We start from the raw sequence: 20,670 nt of genomic DNA on the forward strand, positions 1-20,670 counted from the left end.
GACTTGCACGGGGTTTGTGATGTGATGAGTCCACACTGCTAAAATGGAACTTCTTATCCATGCAGTAAAAACCCATCACTCCTGCGAGCAACTTCAGGCAACAGACTATTACTGAAGTGTCACTGCCCAACATTGAGTTCTTCATTTCATTTGGAATCTTCAATCCAATGTTCAAGCATTAAGAATTGGCATAGGTTGGGAGGAGGATGGGACGGGAGTCAAGATAGCGAGTGGATTTTTTTTAAAAAAACACAAACATAATAAATTTACGACTTCTACCTAAAGAACAAGTTCAAGGATGTAGAGTTTCTAAGATCTTGCTCTGGTCTTGGTGCCACAAAAACGCACATTTCATTTAAAAGGACATAATTCTGGTCACAGCTGTGTACTTGTCAAATACTTGTTCAGAATCACAAGGAACGCTGTAGAATTATGCAATGACAAATCCCTGCAAGACCCAAGTAAAGTGATGTGACTTGTATTAATTTCAAAGGAACCCAGTTCAAATATCTAAGACTTTATGAAGAAATGGTTGCGATTTACAGGAATGAATTCAGCACTACTCCATGGATGTACACTTACTTTTTCTTTATTCCTTCGCAGGATGAGGGATTTTGCTGGCTATACAGCATTTATTACCCATCCCTAACTGCCCAGAGGGCAGTTGAGAGTCAATAACATTGCTGTGGGACTCACATGAGGCCAGACCAGGTCAGGATGGTAGTTTCCATCCCTAAAAAGGACAGTGAACCAGGTGGGTTTTTTTTTCCAACAATCGACCATGGATTTACCGTCATCATTAGATCCTTAATTCCTGACATTTCACAGAATTCAAGTTCTACCATCTGTCATGACAGGATTCGAACCAGGTCTCCAGAACATTATCCGGGTTTCTGGATTAACAGTCCAGCGATAACACTAGCCCATGGACTCCCCTGTGACAAGGACGTTGCCAAGAAATGAGAGACTCAACCTTCTCAACATCTTCGACTTTGAACTTTTAAAAGTTCATTCGCATGACAGAAGCATCACTCACCAAAATGGTATTATTGCCTAATTCCCTGTTTTAGTCATAGGTACTGGTAGTTCTAATTGAATTCGTGCTGTTCTACATTTTTTGGAGTTGTTTGCTCAACGACTTCAGAACTCAGTCAAGAGACTGTTTTGGCATGGGTTTATAGCCACAGACAAGATAGTACAAAACAACAAGTTTCCTTCTTCAAGTGAATGAACTATATCGGAATGCACGGTAGGCCAATACACAACATACTTGGTGATAGCATCTTTTGTTAGTCCTGGCTGTTTTTTTTAAAAATATCAACAAAACGCAGATTTTCCATCTGTCATGGCAGGATTTGAAGTGATGTTCTTGGGACTGTCACTGGCTTACTGACCCAGTAACAACTGTGTTTTGGCTGTCGAAGGCCATTCTATAAATAAAAGATTAAATATTTCAAAACTTTCTATTGCTGATCTGGAGTACATAACTGAAAATGTTCTGATTAAGCCAAAAAAAGTCTCGTATGGTGATCAAAGATGCACACCATGTGAAGAAACATACCGCCACAGCTTCTGGCTATAAAATACAAAGGAGAATTACTGCAATTATCAACTCCACAGGGACTGGGAATCCTCATGGATGCAGCCCAACTTAATTGCTTTTACACAAATTTATTTCAGGGAAAACTCTCCATGCCACTGTCTTGGGCGAATGGTACTCTATTTTCTTCACTAGCTACAATAATCAGGTTTAACTTAACTGCTCACTCAGTTTCCAACTCTCTATCAGTTCAGTCAGCAAAACCTCCTCCCTTCATAACATAGCCAGCCTTATTTTTGTCCGATGCTGAAGTATTCGCCCAAGCTTTCCTAACCATTACTCCTGGATTTGACTGCTCCAAGGCTCTCCAGTGGCCTTGCATTATCCACATCCCACAAATTTCAGCTCAAATCACACTGCTACCGAAAAACTATCCTGCTCATCATTCACTCCATTCTCATAGGTTTCTAGTGCCCAAAACCTCAAAATTAAAATTTTAAGTCTCCACCTAAATTCTTTCAAAGCCTTACCATTTTCACAATTTTCTCGACGCAAACAGCTCAGAACTGAATTTTTCCAAGTCAAGCCTGTTTGACAGCCATTTTTCCTCCACTCAACCTAACCACCAGGGACATATTTTCAGCTATTTCCAGAATTCTTAACCTAAGTCTTCATTTCCTTGCTCCTCCGATAACTTCCCTTCCTTCAAGGAACTTTGCAAAAATGATCACTTCAAATCCAACTTTTAGTCATCTTCCTTAAAGTTTTCTACAGCTTGGATTCCCTTTTGTCTGAATATCCTACGTGAAGTTGATTTAACACTCTGCTTCGTTAAGGGATAACTTATTTGGAAAGAAATGCCACAGCCTTGTGGTACACAAGATGCACATGAAAAACAGTGCACTTCTAAACCATGCATTGGCACTCTTACCTAGCTTGGCTTGAAGGCTCTGATGCCTGGTGCTAAGTAATTAACAGAATTCCAGCATTGGGTAAAACAGGCGTATGGTGTACAAATGAAATGTAACTGTGCTAGGTCATAACACAACACGAACAACCTTGAAAGAAAAAGGGGTCCTCACAGAATGCTCATTCGCAGTGTAGAAAGCCTAGAAATAGGGTTGACAAAACTACATGAAGAGAAATGGAAGGGCCAAGAAAAAAAAAATGCAGTTTTTACTGCTACACTTCACCTGCACTCTCTCCCTATTGATACATAATATTGCTGCTCTTCAATAAGACAGACTATTGACTGGCCATCCAAAATACCAAGCCCATTTGCATGAAAATTGTGAGGTCAACATCAATTGGGCAAAAACAACATTTTGCAATCAGGTGCCAAAAATGTAGCCGACAAAACTTTTCAATCAAATCACCACTCATTCAGAACCCCCACACCCAGTTTTCTGATAAGAATCTTATGACCCATCAAGATACAGTGGATTTACTGCAAAGAAAAATATGAAAATGCTTCTAGTGTGAAAGACACATTTTTATCTGATAAACTACATCCTGCATTGGCCTGACCATCTTTTGTTCAGTATCAGCTCACCATCTGTCTGATAATAACAAGAACGCTATCAACAAGGGGAGATTACATTCATGGCCTTTTCAAATTAGAATGGAAAATTATGAAGGAGATGTCAAAGTTACATCAATTATCACTGCATTTATAACTTGTTCTCAAAGCACGAAACATTTTATTTGCTGGATGCACAGAACTGTTGAACGTGGACCTCATTAGATCAATGATAGTGTTAAGCCTGCAAACTACCTGACATAGAAACAATTTTATCTTCCAGTTCACAGCACCACTCTCAGAAACTACGCATTCCTGACCGCACTGTAGCGTTGGTCAAGACATGGACAAAAGAGCTGAACTCCAGAGATGAGGACAGACTGGCCACAGTTAACATCAATGTAGCATTTAACACAGTGTAGCATCAATGAGCTCCAGCAAAGCTGGAGTCAACAGGAATGATTAAGAGGTTGAGGGGAAATCTGTTGGTGGGAATTATTACGAGCACAAAATGAAGTTGGTCATGGTTTTTGGAAGTCAGTCACCTCAGTCCCAAGAAGTCAATGTAGGAGTTCAAAGTAGTGCCTGAGGCCAAACCATCTTCATCCGCTTCATCCAAGCCCTCATCAAGTCTGACCGTAATACCACAAGTGGGGATGCTTACTGGTGACTGCCCAGCAAATACTATTAATTTGCAACTCCTGATGCTGAAGCAGTGTTCAAATGCAAAAAGTCCCAGCAAGCATTGTGACAAGTAATAACAGTACACTACAAATGCCAAGCAATAGCCATCTCTAATGAGAACAAACCTAACCATCTCTCCTTGACATTCCTAACATTATCATTGCAGAATTTCACACCAGCATCATCCTGGAAATTACCGTTGATCAGAAACTGCAAGGTGTCAACAATATAAGTACTGTCTTTACAAGAGCAGATCAGAGGGGCTGGGATTCTGAGGTGTGTAACTCACTGCTCCCAACACTTGTCCATAAGTCACAACAAGACGCAAGAAAGAAATGTGACTGCATACTTTCCACTCTTCTGGCTAAGTATAGCACCAACACTCAAGATCATTGACATATCTAGGACACAGCAGTCCAGCTTAGCATCAACCCATCCAACTTCTGAAATATTCACTCCCTTCACTATCAACGTACCGGCAGCAGTGTACACCATGAGAAAAGGCACTGCAGCAACTCAAAAGCTTCTGCAACAGCAACTTCCAAATGCATAATCTCCACCAGCTCTTGAACAGCATCACAGGACACTGAGCATAAGATGGAATAAACTTCAAGAGAAGGGTTAGAAAAATTGGTGGAAGACAGATTTTAAATTTAAATTCATGAATTCTCTTGTTGTGACTCAACTGTGGATAAAGACTGCAATTAATACATTTATTGATGCACAACAGATACCAGTGGAAGAACAAGGAAAAACTAACTGCAGAATTTGAAAGTAGAGGATTGTAAAAGCCATAGCATGAAAGTCTCCCTCCAATGTTATAAAGTCATTTCTATTTTTTAAAAAAGAGGAAAATTGCATGAGTTGCATGCAGCACACCTTTGTAAACTGAAGCTACGTGCTAAATAGCGACCTGTAAGTGCAGAACCATAATTAGCAAAACTCACAACCAGAAATATCTAGAGTCAAATGCGTCAAGATTTGGGCCTGACTTGCAACTTACTAACCGACTTAAATTCCATGAAATCTCTCTCTCGAACAATTTCCATCCTGTTCAGCTACAGCAGAATCAACTTGGTCTCGGGCGCACACATGCAGAAATTTGTAACCACTTGCTGCTGAATACAATAACTGATTTTTTTGAATGATTACAATTATATACTGGAAAATATTAATACCATAATTTATTTCACTTCCTCAGGGAAATTAGGGATAGGCAATAATGCTGACCTAGCTGACAAATCCCATCGAATTAGGAGACTGACAGAAAGCATTGTTGAATAAACCAATAAAAGAAGGAAATTTAAAAATTTCAGCAGAAACAAAACAAAAAAGGAGATCATTCAAACCTTCAAGCCTCTCCATCTTTCAAGATGACCACTGCTGATCATGTAACTCACTATCCTGTTCCTGCTTTCTCACCATACCATTCAGGACTTCTAGCCCTCAGAAATATTTCTAATTCCTTGAAAATATTCATTCAATTCTTTAGTCTTAATCACTTTCTATGGCAAGAAATTCCACAGGCTCACCACTCTAGACAAAGAAATTTCTCATCTCACTCCTAAGTGGCCTACCCCTTCTCTTTAGATTAGAGCCAGGGTTCACAGACTTCCTGGTCATTAGGGGAATTTTTCCTGCATCTATCCTGTCTTGTCCTGTTAGAATTTTAGAGGTTTCTAAGAGATCTCCCCCATCCCTCTAGCTCCAGTGAAGACAGCAATCCTGTTTCTTTATGTTTAGAATAGAATACATTCCCTACAGTGTGGAAACAGGCCCTTTGGCCCAACAAGTCCACACCGCCCCTTGCAGCATCCCACCCAGACCCATCCCCCTAAAACCCACAGATCCCTGACACTACAGGCAATTTAGCACGGCCAATCCACCTAGGCTGCACATCTTCAGACTGTGGGAGGAAAGTGGAACACCCGGAGGAAGCCCACGCAGGCACGGGGAGAACGTGCAAACTCCACACAGAGTCGCCTCAGGCTGGAATATCTGTTGTGCCATTCCAGGAACTGGTCAGTCAATTGCATTACAGCCAGATCATTGAGCAAGTAAGGAGACCAAAGCCACACACAATACTCCAAGTTTGGTCTCATCAAGGCCCTGTACAATTGCAGCAAGATATTCCTACTCCTGTATTCAAATCCTCTCATTGTGAAGGTCAACATACCATTAGCCTCCTTCATGCCTGCTGCACCTGCAATACTTACATTCAGTCACTGGTGTACAAAAGACAAGTCTCATTACACCTCATCATTCCCAATCAACGTTTACATGACAACGTGCCTCCCTGCTTGGGCTTCCAGAGTGAATAACCTCACACTTATTCCAATGATAGTTTATTGGCAATGCTTTGCCTGGTGCCAAGATTCCTGATAGTTGTGGTCTACATTAATACACATCATGTAGGCAGAACTAGGAAGGAGGTTCTACTGAGGGAGCATGAGAAGTTAGGTGCTAAATTGAAAGGCATGTCTGGATTACTATGTGAACTACATGCAAAATTAGTACAGACTGATTAAGATTAAATTGAGCAAATACATGATCCCAAGACTGTTTTGGGAGCTCTGGTTTGTGGGGCACTGCCATCAGGAATGGAGCAAGTAGGATCTCTACTTCTGAGACAGTCAACAACTGAACTGTGCTAGAACTGGTGTCCTTCAGAGGTGTAAAATTAGCGAAGTAGCAACAGGCTTTAAACTAAACAAGGGAGTGAGGGTTTAAGCTTGGACAAATGCCAAAAAAAGACAGTTGAAGCAGCAAAGCAAAATGCTCACATGGAATACCAAGGCGATTGAATGGCAGGGAAGAATGGGGTGCGTGCGTGTAATCAATAGTAACTGACAAGAATGGATGCCACTAAGTAAATTGCACAGATCACCAAATGAGGATGCAGACAAATATAAATTCATTGAGTTGGCAAAAAAAAATCTGGTAGACACTCTATAACATGTTCAAACATTAGACATTCACTTCAGGAAGAATACCTTCCCACAACCCCTACACCCACCCCCGACATCTTCCCAGTGAACTGCAGAAGGTGCAACAATTGCCCATTTACCTTATCCCTCCACACAACCAAAGGCCCCATACACCCCTTCCAGGTGAAGCACCAATTTTACCTGTCTTCATTCAAACTAGTCCATTGTACTCACTGCTCACTGATCACAACGTAGTCCCCTCGACACTGGGGAGACAAAATGCAGACTGGATGACTGCTTTGCTGGACACCTCTGCCCTGTCTGTAAAAGTGACCTGGCCCTGCCAGTTGACTGCCACATTCACTGTGTTCCATACCAAAATGTGAATCAGAGGCAAGGTTCAACACCAGCTGCAAGAACACCACTTTATCTCCAACTAAATTTCTGACAGCACTCAACGCTGAATTCAACCATTTCCTCCATGCTCATTATCCACCCCCAAGTCCTGCTCTGAATGGATTGCTCCCAGCATAACCAACCCATTTTCAACAGCACCCATCCAGGTGAGTGGGAAACATTCCGCCACACTCCTGACTTGTGCCAATTTTTAAGAATCATAGAATACCTACAGGGTAGAAGCAGGCCAGTTGAGTCCATGTTGACCCTCTGAAGGATATACCCCTCAGATGCACGCTGTCCCTGTAACCTTGCATTTCCAATGCCTAATCCACATAATAGAACATAGAACATAGAACAGTACAGCACAGAACAGGCCCTTCAGCCCACAATGTTGTGCCGACCATTGATCCTCATGTATGCACCCTCAAATTTCTGTGACCATATACATGTCCAGCAGTCTCTTAAATGACCCCAATGACCTTGCTTCCACAACTGCTGCTGGCAACGCATTCCACGCTCTCACAACTCTCTGCGTAAAGAACCTGCCTCTGACATCCCCTCTATACTTTCCACCAACCAGCTTGAAACTATGACCCCTCGTGCTAGCCATTTCTGCCCTGGGAAATAGTCTCTGGCTATCAACTCTATCTATGCCTCTCATTATCTTGTATACCTCAATTAGGTCCCCTCTCCTCCTCCTTTTCTCCAATGAAAAGAGACCGAGCTCAGTCAACCTCTCTTCATAAGATAAGCCCTCCAGTCCAGGCAGCATCCTGGTAAACCTCCTCTGAACCCTCTCTAAAGCATCCACATCTTTCCTATAATAGGGCGCCCAGAACTGGACGCAGTATTCCAAGTGTGGTCTAACCAAAGTTTTATAGAGCTGCAACAAGATCTCACGACTCAAACTCAATCCCCCTGTTAATGAAAGCCAAAACACCATATGCTTTCTTAACAACCCTGTCCACTTGGGTGGCCATTTTAAGGGATCTATGTATCTGCACACCAAGATCCCTCTGTTCCTCCACGCTGCCAAGAATCCTATCCTTAATCCTGTACTCAGCTTTCAAATTCGACCTTCCAAAATGCATCACCTCGCATTTATCCAGGTTGAACTCCATCTGCCACCTCTCAGCCCATCTCTGCATCCTGTCAATGTCCCGCTGCAGCCTACAACAGCCCTCTACACTGTCAACGACACCTCCGACCTTTGTGTCGTCTGCAAACTTGCTGACCCATCCTTCAATTCCCTCGTCCAAGTCATTAATAAAAATTACAAACAGTAGAGGCCCAAGGACAGAGCCCTGTGGAACTCCACTCACCACTGACTTCCAGGCAGAATATTTTCCTTCTACTACCACTTGCTGTCTTCTGTTGGCCAGCCAATTCTGTATCCAAGCAGCTAAGTTCCCCTGTATCCCATTCCTCCTGACCTTCTGAATGAGCCTACCATGGGGAACCTTATCAAATGCCTTACTGAAGTCCATATACACCACATCCACAGCTCGACCCTCATCAACTTTTCTAGTCACATCCTCAAAAAACTCGATAAGGTTTGTAAGGCATGACCTACCCCTCACAAAGCCGTGTTGACTGTATTTGATCAAGCCATGCTCTTTCAGATGGTCATAAATCTTATCCCTCAGAATCCTTTCTAACACCTTGCAGACGACAGACGTGAGACTTACCGGTCTATAATTGCCGGGGATTTCCCTATTTCCTTTCTTGAAGAGAGGAATTACATTTGCCTCTCTCCAGTCCTCAGGTACGACTCCAGTGGAGAGCGAGGATGCAAAGATCTTCGCAAGCGGCGAAGCAATTGCATTTCTCGCTTCCCAAAGCAGCCGAGGACAAATCTGATCCGGGCCTGGCGACTTGTCAATCTTAATGTTTGACAAAATTTTCAGCACATCGGCTTCATCTATCTCTATCCATTCCAGCATGCACACCTGCTCTTCAAAGGTTTCATTCACTACAAAGTTCGTTTCTTTCGTAAAGACAGAAGCCAAAAACTCATTTAGGGCTTCCCCTACCTCCTCAGGCTCCACACACAAGTTCCCTATGCTATCCCTGATCGGCCCTACTTTTTCTTTGACCATTCTCTTATTCCTCACATAAGTGTAAAATGCCTTTGTGTTTTCCCGGATTCCTTCTGCCAAGCGTTTCTCGTGCCCCCTCCTGGCTCTCCTCAGACCATTTTTGAGCTCCTTCCTTGCCTGCATGTAATCCTCTCTAGCTGAACTTGACCCTAGCTTCCTCCACCTTATGTAAGCTACCTTCTTCCTTTTCACTAGAAGCTCCACCGCTCTCGTCATCCAAGGTTCCTTAATCTTACCCCTTCTTGCCTGTCTCAGAGGGACATATTTACTCATCACTCCCAACAACTGTTCCTTAAACCGTCTCCACATGTCTATAGTTCCCTTACCATGGAACAACTGCTCCCAGTCCATGCTTCCTAACTCGTGTCTAATCGCATCATAGTTCCCTCTTCCCCAATTAAATATCCTCCCATTCTGCCTAATCCTCTCCTACTCCATAGCTATGTAGAATGTGAGGCAGTTATGGTCACTATCACCAAAATGCTCTCCCACCACAAGATCTGATACCTGCCCCGGCTCGTTTCCGAGCACCAAGTCTACAATGGCCTCTCCCCTCGTCGGCCTGTCAACGTACTGCGTTAGGAAACCCTCCTGAACACACCTTACAAAAACAGCTCCATTCAAATCTTCTGCTCGAAGGAGGTTCCAATCAATATTAGGAAAGTTAAAGTCACACATTACAACAACCCTACTGCGTGCACACTTTTCCAAAATCTGTCGACCTATGCTTTCTTCAATCTCCCTGCTGCTATTGGGGGGCCTGTAGTAAACCCCTAACGAGGTGACTACTCCCTTGCTGTAATCTACACATCCCTGGAGACTACAGGGCAATTTAATATTGCCAAGCCACCTGGCCTGCACATCTTTGGACTATGGGAGGAAATCCATATAAACACAGGGATAAATGTGTAGACTCCTCACAGACAGATAGTCACCCAAGGCTGGAATCAAACCTGGGCCCCGGCACTCTGAGGCATCAGTGTTAACCTGAGGTACCTTGCTGCCCCTTGTAGATAATATACAGGTTTTGTAGAGTCAGGTGGTGAGTTACTCGCTACAGTGTTCCTAGTCTCCAAACTGCTCTTGTAGGCACAGTATTTGTGGCAAATCTAGTTGAGTTTCTTGTCGAAGGTAAGCACAAGGATATTGACAGTGAAGGAGCTCAGTGATGGGAACTCAATTGAATGTCAAGAGACAGTGGTCAGATATTTCTTATTGAGATGGTCACCGCCAGGCATTTCTGGAGCAATATGACTTGCTACTTGACAGCACCAGCCTATTGTCTACATCTTGTTGCAGTTGAACATGGACAGCTTAATATCCAAGTCACCACAAATGATGATCATTGCGCAATCACTGGCAAAAATCCCCATTTCTGGCCTTTATGCTGGAGGAAAGGACGTGGATAAAGCAGCTGAAGACGGTCAGACTTGGGACACAATCTTGTGGAACTCCTGCAGAGATGTCTCGCAGCTGAGATGTCAGATCTTCAACAACTGCAACTAACATCCTATGTGTGACGTATAATGCCAGTGAAGTGTATGCCCCTGCTACCCATTGATTCCAGTTTTGCTAGGGCTTTTTGAGGCCTCACTTGGTCGAATGCAGCCTTGATGTCAAGGGCTGTCACTCTCACCTCACGTAAAACTCAGCTCTTTTGTCCATGTTTCCAACCAAGGCTGTAATGAGATCAAGAGCTGAGCGACCCTAGTGTAATCTAAATTGGGCATCACTAAACAGACTCATTGCCGAGCAGACAGAAATTGATAGCACTGTTGAAGACATCTTCCATCACTTTACCCATGATTTAGAGTTGAATGATGGATCAGTAATTGGCCAGATTGGATTTGTCCTGCTGTGTGCACGGAACATACCTGGGCAAATTTTGCATATCATCAGGTAGATACCAGTGCTGTAACTGTAGTAAAACAGCTTGGCGAGAGGAGCAGCAAGTTCTGGAGCACAAGTCTTCAGTACTGTTGCTGGAATGTGGTCAGGGCCCATAGCATTTGCAGGATCTTCCATGTTGGGCTCTTCTGTCATCAAGGATAGGGATATTTGTGAAACTCCCTCCTCCAGTGAGATGCTGAATTGTTCAGCACCATTCCCAACTGGGTGCAGGAGTGCAGAGATTAGATCTGATCCTTTGTTCGTGGGATCTCCATGGCTTGTTGTTTATGCAGCTTGGCATGCAGCTTGCCCATTTTTGCTAACTATCAGGTTGGCACCTAATTTTCAAGTATGGCTGATGCTGTCCCTGGCATCCCTTCTGCACTCTCCACTGAAACAGTCATGATCGTAACAGTTGAGTTGGGGATACGCCAGGCCGTGAGGCTGCAAATTGTGGAGTACATTCTGCTATTGCTGATGGTCCACGGAATCTCAGATGCCCAGTCTTGTGTGGCTGGGTCTGTTGAGTCTGTTCCATTTTGCACAGTGATAGCGCCACACAGCTGTAGGGTATTCAGTGTAATGGGACTTGATCTCCACCAAGACTGTACAGTCGTCACCCCTGCCAATACGTCATAGACAGATGCCTCTGCAGTCACCTAAACAAAATTTAAATAAATTGCATTGCACATTTCATTCAGGTCATAATGGATTTCTGAGACATTTCTTTGAGTTGAAGAATAATTGAATGCATCATGTTGAATCCATATATTCAGCAATACTTTAATACTGCACTCTGAAAGGCAACAAGAGTCAACAGATATTCTGTGGTATTAATCAAATTCACACGATGCTCATGCCCTGGATAACTACACTCTGCCACATGTTGAATTTCAATGTCTATTGAATAATGTCAACACATAGGAGCAGTAGTAGGCCAAACAGCCTTTCTGGTCAGCTCTGCAATTCAGTGAGATCACGGCTGATCCAATACTCAACTCCACTTTCCCACCTTTTCCCCAGAAGCCTTGGTTCCTCTGTTAATTTACAAATCTAGCTCAGGCCCTGAATATATTAAACAACTGAACGTCAAAAAAAGGCTCAGATTCGCTACCTTCCTAAGAAATCCCTTCTCAACTCCGTCTTAAATTAACAATTAGATCATGCCCTCTGGTCTCAGACTGTTCCACTAAGGGAAGATAACCTCTCTGCATTTAACCTGTTTTATAGAAGCTTTGGTAAGGTTGCCTCTCATTCGAAATCCCAATTAGTACTGGCCCAAACTACACAACCTCTCACGAGATAGTCCCTCCAAAGCTGGTATCATCCACCGCCAATATCAGTACAACTTTCCTTAGACGAGGGCACAAAACTGCTCGCAATGCTCCAGCTATGGCCTGGTGTGGTTTTAGCAATCCCTCCCTGCTTGTGTACTCATTCCATGTGAAAAGAAATGAAAGGTCAATACCCCATTTATACTCCCTGTTGCTCGATGTATTTGGATATTAAAGTTTTTGAGATTCATGCACAAGAACTCACAAATCCCTCAGAGTCACTCATTTAAACAATATTTAGCTTCTCTATTCTGCTTGTCCAAGTGCATCGCCTCAATTTCAGCATGACATTCCGTCTGCCAACTCACTGAACCTGTCTATGGCCACCGACTAATCCTGTGTATCACTTGTTCCCATCTAACATAGGAAAGCTTGACAACTACACCTTTTCAAGCCAAAACATGAATGCATTCAAATCCAAAGTATCTAAGCGCAGAGTTACAACATCCGACCCATCAAGTCTGCTCCAATAAGATCATGGTTCATCTGATAATCCTCCACTCCACTTGGCTTTCTTATTCCCAGAACCCCTGAACCCCTTCCTGTTAAAACTCAGTCTTTTCCAGGCTTGAACATACCTAACAATCAGCTCGACAGCTGTTTCCAATAAAACTAAAACCACAGATTCATCATTTCCAGGAAGAAATAAATTCCACTTCATCTCTCATGATAGGGCAGCCACTAAGATTTTGCCTTCTCGTCCTAGGCTCTCCTAAAGGAGAAACAACTCGAGGTAGACAGGACAGTGAAGGCAGCATGTCAAACTCACCGGCATGCTATTTCATGTGTAAACAGAGCTCAAAAACAGGAGGAGATGCAAGAACAGGCAGACACATTATTATAGGGCGATACAGTCGGTGCTAGAACTCTGAAATAACAAAATGCTGGAAATACTCAGATCAGGCAGCATCTAAAGGAGAGTTCATGCTTACCATGACAACCTTACATTCTCCCCGTGCATGTGTGGGTTTCCACCGGGTGCTCCGGTTTCCTCCCACAGTCCAAAGATGTGCGGGCTAGGTGGATTGGCCATGCTAAATTGCCCGCAATGTTCAGGGGTGTGTGGGTTATAGGGGAACAGGTCTGGGTGGCATACTTCAAGGGGCGGTGTGGACTTGTTGGGCCGAAGGGCCCGTTTCCACACTGTAGGGAATCTAATCTAATCATAATACCTTGCTGAAACATCAAATCACTCCCTACTCCAAAGATGCTGCCTAACCTGAGCATTTCCAGCATTTTCTATTTTTATGACAGCTTTATTACACTGAATACAGGCTTTCCTTGAAGCAATCTTTCCAAATTCAAAAAGGAATCTCTTCTCTTTTCATTAATTGATAAATAGATTGCTGCCGAAATGAAAGAGCTATAAAACAACAGTTCCAGAACCAATGTTTCATCTTTTTAAAATTTCTCACTGGAATAAATCTGTGGCACAATTCTAATCTGTAGTCGTCAAAAATCCAAAATCTTCACAGAAAGCCGAACAGTCCCTTTGGTATCGTTACTAACTAGGCTTCTGGATTTGACAGTCTCTAGACAATAATTAAAAATCAGAAACTTATGCTTCAGTTACAGGTCCAAGAACATTGAGGAAGGTAATGTTTCAATGAATTGTGGGATCAGAATTATATTATGCAATCTTGGATTGGAATGCAGATGAAATTTCACAAACATGGTGAGATAAAAGACATTTCTCCAAAGAGCAAAAGACTTGGTGTGATCTACCCAGCATATAAAGACCCCACCTGCAGTTATCCTCTCCACAAATCCCTCAGAACAGCTGCACTGCAAAGTTACAAACAGCTATTTATTGCTCACAACTTTGATAATTATCATTGAATTCTTTAAATGTGTCAGTGGTTCCGTTCAAATTGGGTAATAAGCCTTGGTATATTACTTACTACGCTTCATCTTCCTTCAATGAAGAAACTGTGCTATTTAGATAAAGTGTACTTTCACTTCCAGTGCTATTTCCTCCGAGCTGACGATACTTCAAATACATTCCAACCAACAAGCATTTCAATTAATTCACCAATACTTTGGAGAGGACTGTGATCAAGTATCTTCAACTACCACAGTCCTTGCGGCATAGGGACACCCACAGTAGTTGAGAATGAGTTGTAGGATTTCAGTCCAGTGACAGTAATGGCAATACACTCCGCAGGTCAGAATTTTGCAATGCGCAGGCAAGTGTTGGGTGAATTGCCATTACCTATGGTCTTTTCTTCTCGGTAGGTGATACCATTTAAGATTGTCAAGCTCCAAAACTAAGTTTGTTTTAACAGGGACTAAATTTTCCAGCACTAATTAAAAAACAAAAAGGTTCAATGTCAAATCTAAGAGTCTAAGAATCTTATGCTGGCCTCTTCTTATGCAGCTGTCTTATTACATATCTTGCCATTTGCCCACATGTTTTCAAAGTGCCCTGAACGCCCCTGATGTCTGATCACTCCATTATTCAACAACTATCCATGAGTAACTATTGTTCAACATTTGCATTCTAAATTCTAGTTCATTTTATTAACGTTTCAGTGCTGAGATTATGAACGGTAGACACGTATTTACGAATTACGAAGGTCACTTTAGCAATACTTGCAGGCTTGGTAGTATGCTTTCTGACTCTTAGCAATTGAAAATTATCTACCATCCTATTATGAAACATTATACACAGCCAAGGGCACATTACAGGTACGCACAATAGTCCTACATTGGATTTAAACCAAATACAGTAATCCTATCTAATTTATCCTCTCCCCAAATCATCTATTACTCAGCTACGCACTGACAAAACCAATTACCTGGATTCCTTAGGGCAGTATCATATTGTTGAGAAAAGGAAGAACAGCCATCAGAAGAGGAAATAAATGAGGGCTGTGTATCTATCTGGATGTCCTTTGTGACTGAATAAAGAGTAAAACAGTTCAACAAATCGAGGCGATGAGGGATTGTATATTGTTGTTGCAATTCGTTTCACTGAAATGAAGACAACACAACCCTCGACACCCAGCGTATTCAGATCACGGCCCCAAACTGTTGGTCACAAAGTCACCGACTCTATTTAGCTTCAAATTTAGTGATCCTCATTTAACAAAAATAACCTATCCAAATGCGTAGCACGAATATTTAGTCAGCTGCGCAAAGATTAAGTTTTATCAGCTGCTACAAACAAGCATTTAAGTAATACATTTGCTGTTTTGAGGGAACTTGTGGGTTTAATTACATTTTAGGACAAGTCACCGAAACCGCTTCAGGGTGGTGAATTCACACATTTGTCTCAAGTATAGCATATTATTTTTACTATCTAAATCAATAGCAATGAATCATACATCAAGCAACTTGGCAATTAAGCAATAAGGGAAAATCTGGGATTTCAACCATCATCTTTTTCAAATTGGTCAGCTCTTGTAAAAAAAAAATTACATTAACTAACTGCAGATCTACTCTTCTAGCATCCCTTCTGTGTTCTATTAAAACTATTTAATATCGGTTTTGGCGCATGGTAAAGAATGAGCAGTAGCACTTCAGCAAAAAAAAGACAACACCACTAAAGATGTGGTGCATTTCTCCCATACATGCACTTGGGTCTCAACCAAAATTCTCCAGAGGCCATAAAGAATGACGTAACTTCAGTTTAAATCATCAAGAAATCAAAGCTCCGGGGGAAACCCAATCCAGTTCTGCACAAGTTTTACATTTCATGTTGAAATCTTAGTGGGAGAAAGAAATAAACAAGTACATCATTCGTTGGTTACCAACAATCCATTCTAAGCATTCATGAAAAGGGATCTATTAATTATCAAACAACGAGGCACTGATCTCTCAAACCACCTCTATTATAAAAATACAACTGGATGAACACTAGATGTAATTTCTGTTGCGTGACTTCATTACTTCTTGTTAATTAACTGACCACAAAAACAGCCTGCACTCAATACAAATCAATGTTTTTTATAGGACAAAATAAAAATTTTTAATCATATCTGGAATTGTATATCAAACATTATCAAGCTGTACAAAAAATCTCAGACTCATTTTATCTTGACCATCCCCATCCAACAACAAAACAACCAGGATTACAACTAGGTTAATATATACAAAAAGTACAGGTTCTTCAGCACAATAGATTCTAACCTTTGTCCTGGAATGCAATCCGCTCTTTCTGCAACACTTCCAGTTCTCGTCCAAGTGCCTTCTCCTGTCTCTCTAATTCATTCTGTAGTACTAGGATCTTCAGCTGTAAACGCTCCCGTTCCTTTTTCTACAGGGTGGTAGAACAAAAGGGAACAATTTCACCTCCGATTACCAAATTCATTCAACAGCCTGCCCCATCCACTCGAGTGCCAAGTTCCCCGGACCTGATGGGATACATCGTAGGACATTACAAGGCAAGCAGCTACAGAAACAGTAGGTGAAGATGGATAGAGAAGATAGGTGGAGAGGAGAGTATAGGTGGGGAGGTAGGGAGGGGATAGGTCAGTCCAGGGAGGACGGACAGGTCAAGGAGGTGGGGTGAGGTTAGTATGTAGGAAATGGAGGTGCGGCTTCAGGTGGGGGGGGGGGGTGGGTAAGAGAGAAAGAACAGGTAAGGCAGGCGGGGACAAGCTGGGCTGGTTTTGGGATGCAGTGGGGCGGGGGGGGGGGGGGGGGGGAGAATTTTGAAGCTGGTGATATCCACATTGATACCATTGGACTGCAGGGTTCTCAAGCAGAAATGAGTTGCTGTTCCTGCAACCTTCGGGTGGTATTGTTGTGGCACTGCAGGAGGCCCAGGATGGACACGTCGTCTAAGGAATGGGAGGGTGAGCTGAAATGGTTCGTGACTGGGAGGTGCAGTTGTTTATTGCGAACCGAGCGTAGGTGCTCTGCAAAGTGGTCCCGAAGCCTCCACCTAGTTTCCCCAATGTAGAGAACGCCACAATGGGTGCAGCGGATGAGGTATACCACATTGGCGGACGTGCAGGTGAACATCTGCTTGATGCGGCAAGTTATCTAGGGGCCTGGGATGGGGGTGAGGGAGGTGGTGTGGGGGCAGGTGTGGCACTTACTGCAGTTCCAGGGGAAAGTGCCAGGTGTGGTGGGGGTGGAGGGGAGTGTGGAGCAGACAAAGGAGTTGCGGACAGAGTGGGTGGGGTTGGAAAAATGTAGTGGTGGGGTCAAGTATGCGGAATGCTACACATGTTAAGAGTCATTCAGTGCAGAAACCGACCCTTCTTAACCATATCAGTCAGGTTCCCCAAACTGAACTAGTTCTCTTGCCTGCTTTTGGACTGGGCAAAAACTCAGATGGAATGTGGGGAAAAATGAGAGGATATGCACTTTGACAGGAAGAATACAGGAGCTACGTATTACTAGTCAAGATAGACTGTACAAAGCTGCAGATCAGATGGATTTGGGAGCTTGAACCACAAAAAAAGGTAGCATCTCAGTTCAGTATGTAACAGGGATGAAAAACTGGAACGTTGGCTTTTACTTGCTAAGGATTGGGTATAAAATTAATGAGGTTTTTCTAAACTATAGAAGGCACTAAAACAGGCCACAGCTGAAATATGGTGAACAGTTTTAGGCCCTTCATGGAAGGAAAGTTGTACTAGCACTCCAGGCAGTCCACAGAAAGTTACTTAAGCTGATACCAAGTAGAGAGGGACTGTTTTGAGGGGTGGTTTACATGCATTAGAATTTAGAATACCAAAGGGCAACTTTATCGAAACATGCAAGTTACGTGGGGGATGCAACAAGGTTGAGTGCAAAGGTTGTTCTCCCCTTGTGGGAGAGTCTAAGACCAGCAGGTATCATCTCAGAATAAGGGATCGCCCGTTTAAGACTGAGCTGAAGTGAAACTCCTTCTGAGAATAGGAAATCTGTGGAATTCTCTACTACAAAGGGTTGTTGAAGCCAGGTCATTAAATATAGTTAAAGCCAAGTTAAACAGATTTTTAATCAGGAAGTGTATCAAGGGTTACAAGGAAAAGGCTGGAAAATAGAGCCGAGGATTATCCAGTTACGATTTCACTGAATGGCAGAACAGATTAGATGAGCTGAATGACCCATGCCTGCTTTTACGTTATAGTCTTACAAAGGTCTATGGTGAAACTGGATTTGGGGATGATAATCCTTGGGCTGCAAAACAGGTATTCTTATTGTTGCCATTATCCAGTGTTCCAACATGCCAATAAAACCAAGCATATGAGTGCCCAAGCATGTTTTCACGCACAGAAGCATTTTGGCTCGAACAGAAATGTGTGTTGCAGGTTGTTGCGAAGTACAAGTGATATTTTGAAAGAGGTTATCCTCAGATACTGGAGTGCCTTCCGAATGGTTCAAAAGTTGAATCGACAAAAATGAGACACCGGAATAAAACGAAAGAACTGTGGATGCTGAAAATCTGAAACAAAAAAAGATGAAGACTCAACATGCTGGAGAAACTCAGCAGCTCCAGCAGTATCTATTCAGAGTCCTATGTTTCATCTGTGTGGAGAGAAAGACCACTGGACTTGAAACATGAACACTTTTCTTCGCTCCCTCTCTCTGCAGATATTGCCAGAGCTTGCTGGGTTTCTCCGGGACTTGCTACTTCAAACTGAGACCAAATTTTATTGCACCCATTTTCAAAGAATATGGTTTTTCTGGCCCAAACAGGCCAAGTGTCTCTATCTAAAATCAGGAAAAATCTCAAAAATTAGCTTTTGACAGTAGAAGTGCTGGTTCATCTAAAAGAACAAAAGCAGATAATGTTAACCAGTAATTAACATTGGAATTTATAAAAGATAACTTTCTAATATCATTGAGTTTCTGATCTCTTGTCCTAATGGTTACCAATTATGGTATCTTTCCAAGCATGGAAGGAAGTTACATTTTATCAAATGTCTTTGGAAATCCAAGCGTGTCATTCCTATGTTTCCCATTATTCACCTTGCTTGTTATTTCCTCCTCTGAACTGTAGGTCAAGTTGAACAAGCACTTGCATTATTTTTAAAACTGCATATGCCACAGGGGCTTCACAGAGGGAAAACAGCAAAAAGGTGTGGCATGTAAAAGGAAGTAATCCAGCAGTATTTGAATAGGAAGGAAGAAACTTACATGCACAGGAAGACAGTAAATAGAGGAGATTTTTCAAAGAAAGACAAAGGGAACTGTAAAAGGGCAAAGATGCAGTGTCCAACTGGATGCTCACCAAGAGACAAGGTGAAAGACACTTGGAGAGTAAGCAGTTTGCACAATTACATTATGCAAATAAGATGAATTCAGATGGATTGAAGTGTTGACATATTTTTTAATTCAATAGGAAAGGAGTTCCTTCAAACGATGGGTCCTGCCACTAACATTCTGCAGCAACAACTGCCAAACACAGAATTGGTACTGTAGCAGAAACAAAAACAGGGTCAACAGCCACCAGAAGTAACAAGGTGTGGAGCTGGATGAACACAGCAGGTCAAGCGGCGTCAGAGGAGCGGGACGGCTGACATTTTGAACTTCGACCCTTCTTCAGAAATCTCAGATTCTCCAGCATCTCCAGTTCCTACTATCTCTGAATCAATAGCCACCTGTACAGCTGGTGTCATTTTTCTGGCAATGTTAAAGGTTTCAAATAGAAGAACCACAAAATTAGGGTTAATGTTTAAGGCTATTACGAGAGTCGATGTGTAATTGATCAGGTGATTAACAATCTTAAATGCTGCAATAAAACCATAAACCAAGAGAATATAGATTCTTTGCCTTTTTTAAAGGATTTCATCTGCAGTGTACCTCAATAAAACATGTTTTAAAATCAAAGCCAAATGGGAACTCAGATGACGTAAACACATCGCTCATTACTGCAAGACATCTCCATTCTAGATCAAGCGACTGTGCAGCTTAAGTTAACAGTGCTGTCCATCACAACTTACCACTGAGGAGCTACAAAGCTGTCTGCAGCAGTTTATTTTTCAAAAGAGAGATCTCCGGGTTTGACAGGAGTTATGTTTTCACAGATGTTGACATTTAACCAAAAATAGAAAACGGTCATCCAAACGAAATGAGAGGTTGAAAATTGCTGCAGTCCTGAACAACTGCAGCTGTAACCTCAACTGGAAAGGACACCATAGATTTATACATTTGGACAGAAAGCTGTGAGATAAATGGCCGTAACATAATCAACTACATAACATTTCTGGGCAATGACTCTTTTAAATACTGCCCTCAGACAGAATTTGGTAGAGACCAAAGACTTGTCAGGTTGAGCGGGGTGTTACACGAGAGGGCTACCATGTGCAAATTACACACATTTTGATGAATATATTCC

At 42.4% G+C, this 20,670-nt stretch overlaps 1 protein-coding gene across 3 annotated transcripts in view; it reads right to left on the reverse strand.

Moving 5' to 3' along the window:
• uvrag (UV radiation resistance associated gene) overlaps positions 1-20,670 on the reverse strand; it is a 334,866-nt gene that overhangs the window by 186,615 nt on the left and 127,581 nt on the right. For all 3 annotated transcript variants that reach the window (XM_059646839.1, XM_048533001.2, XM_048533000.2), the window contains one exon: positions 16,524-16,650. In XM_059646839.1, the coding sequence (XP_059502822.1) occupies positions 16,524-16,650 (127 nt within the window). The remainder of the gene's footprint in view (positions 1-16,523; positions 16,651-20,670) is intronic.

Source organism: Stegostoma tigrinum, chromosome 6 (assembly GCF_030684315.1).
Source record: "Stegostoma tigrinum isolate sSteTig4 chromosome 6, sSteTig4.hap1, whole genome shotgun sequence".
NCBI classification, from domain to species: Eukaryota; Metazoa; Chordata; class Chondrichthyes; order Orectolobiformes; family Stegostomatidae; genus Stegostoma; species Stegostoma tigrinum.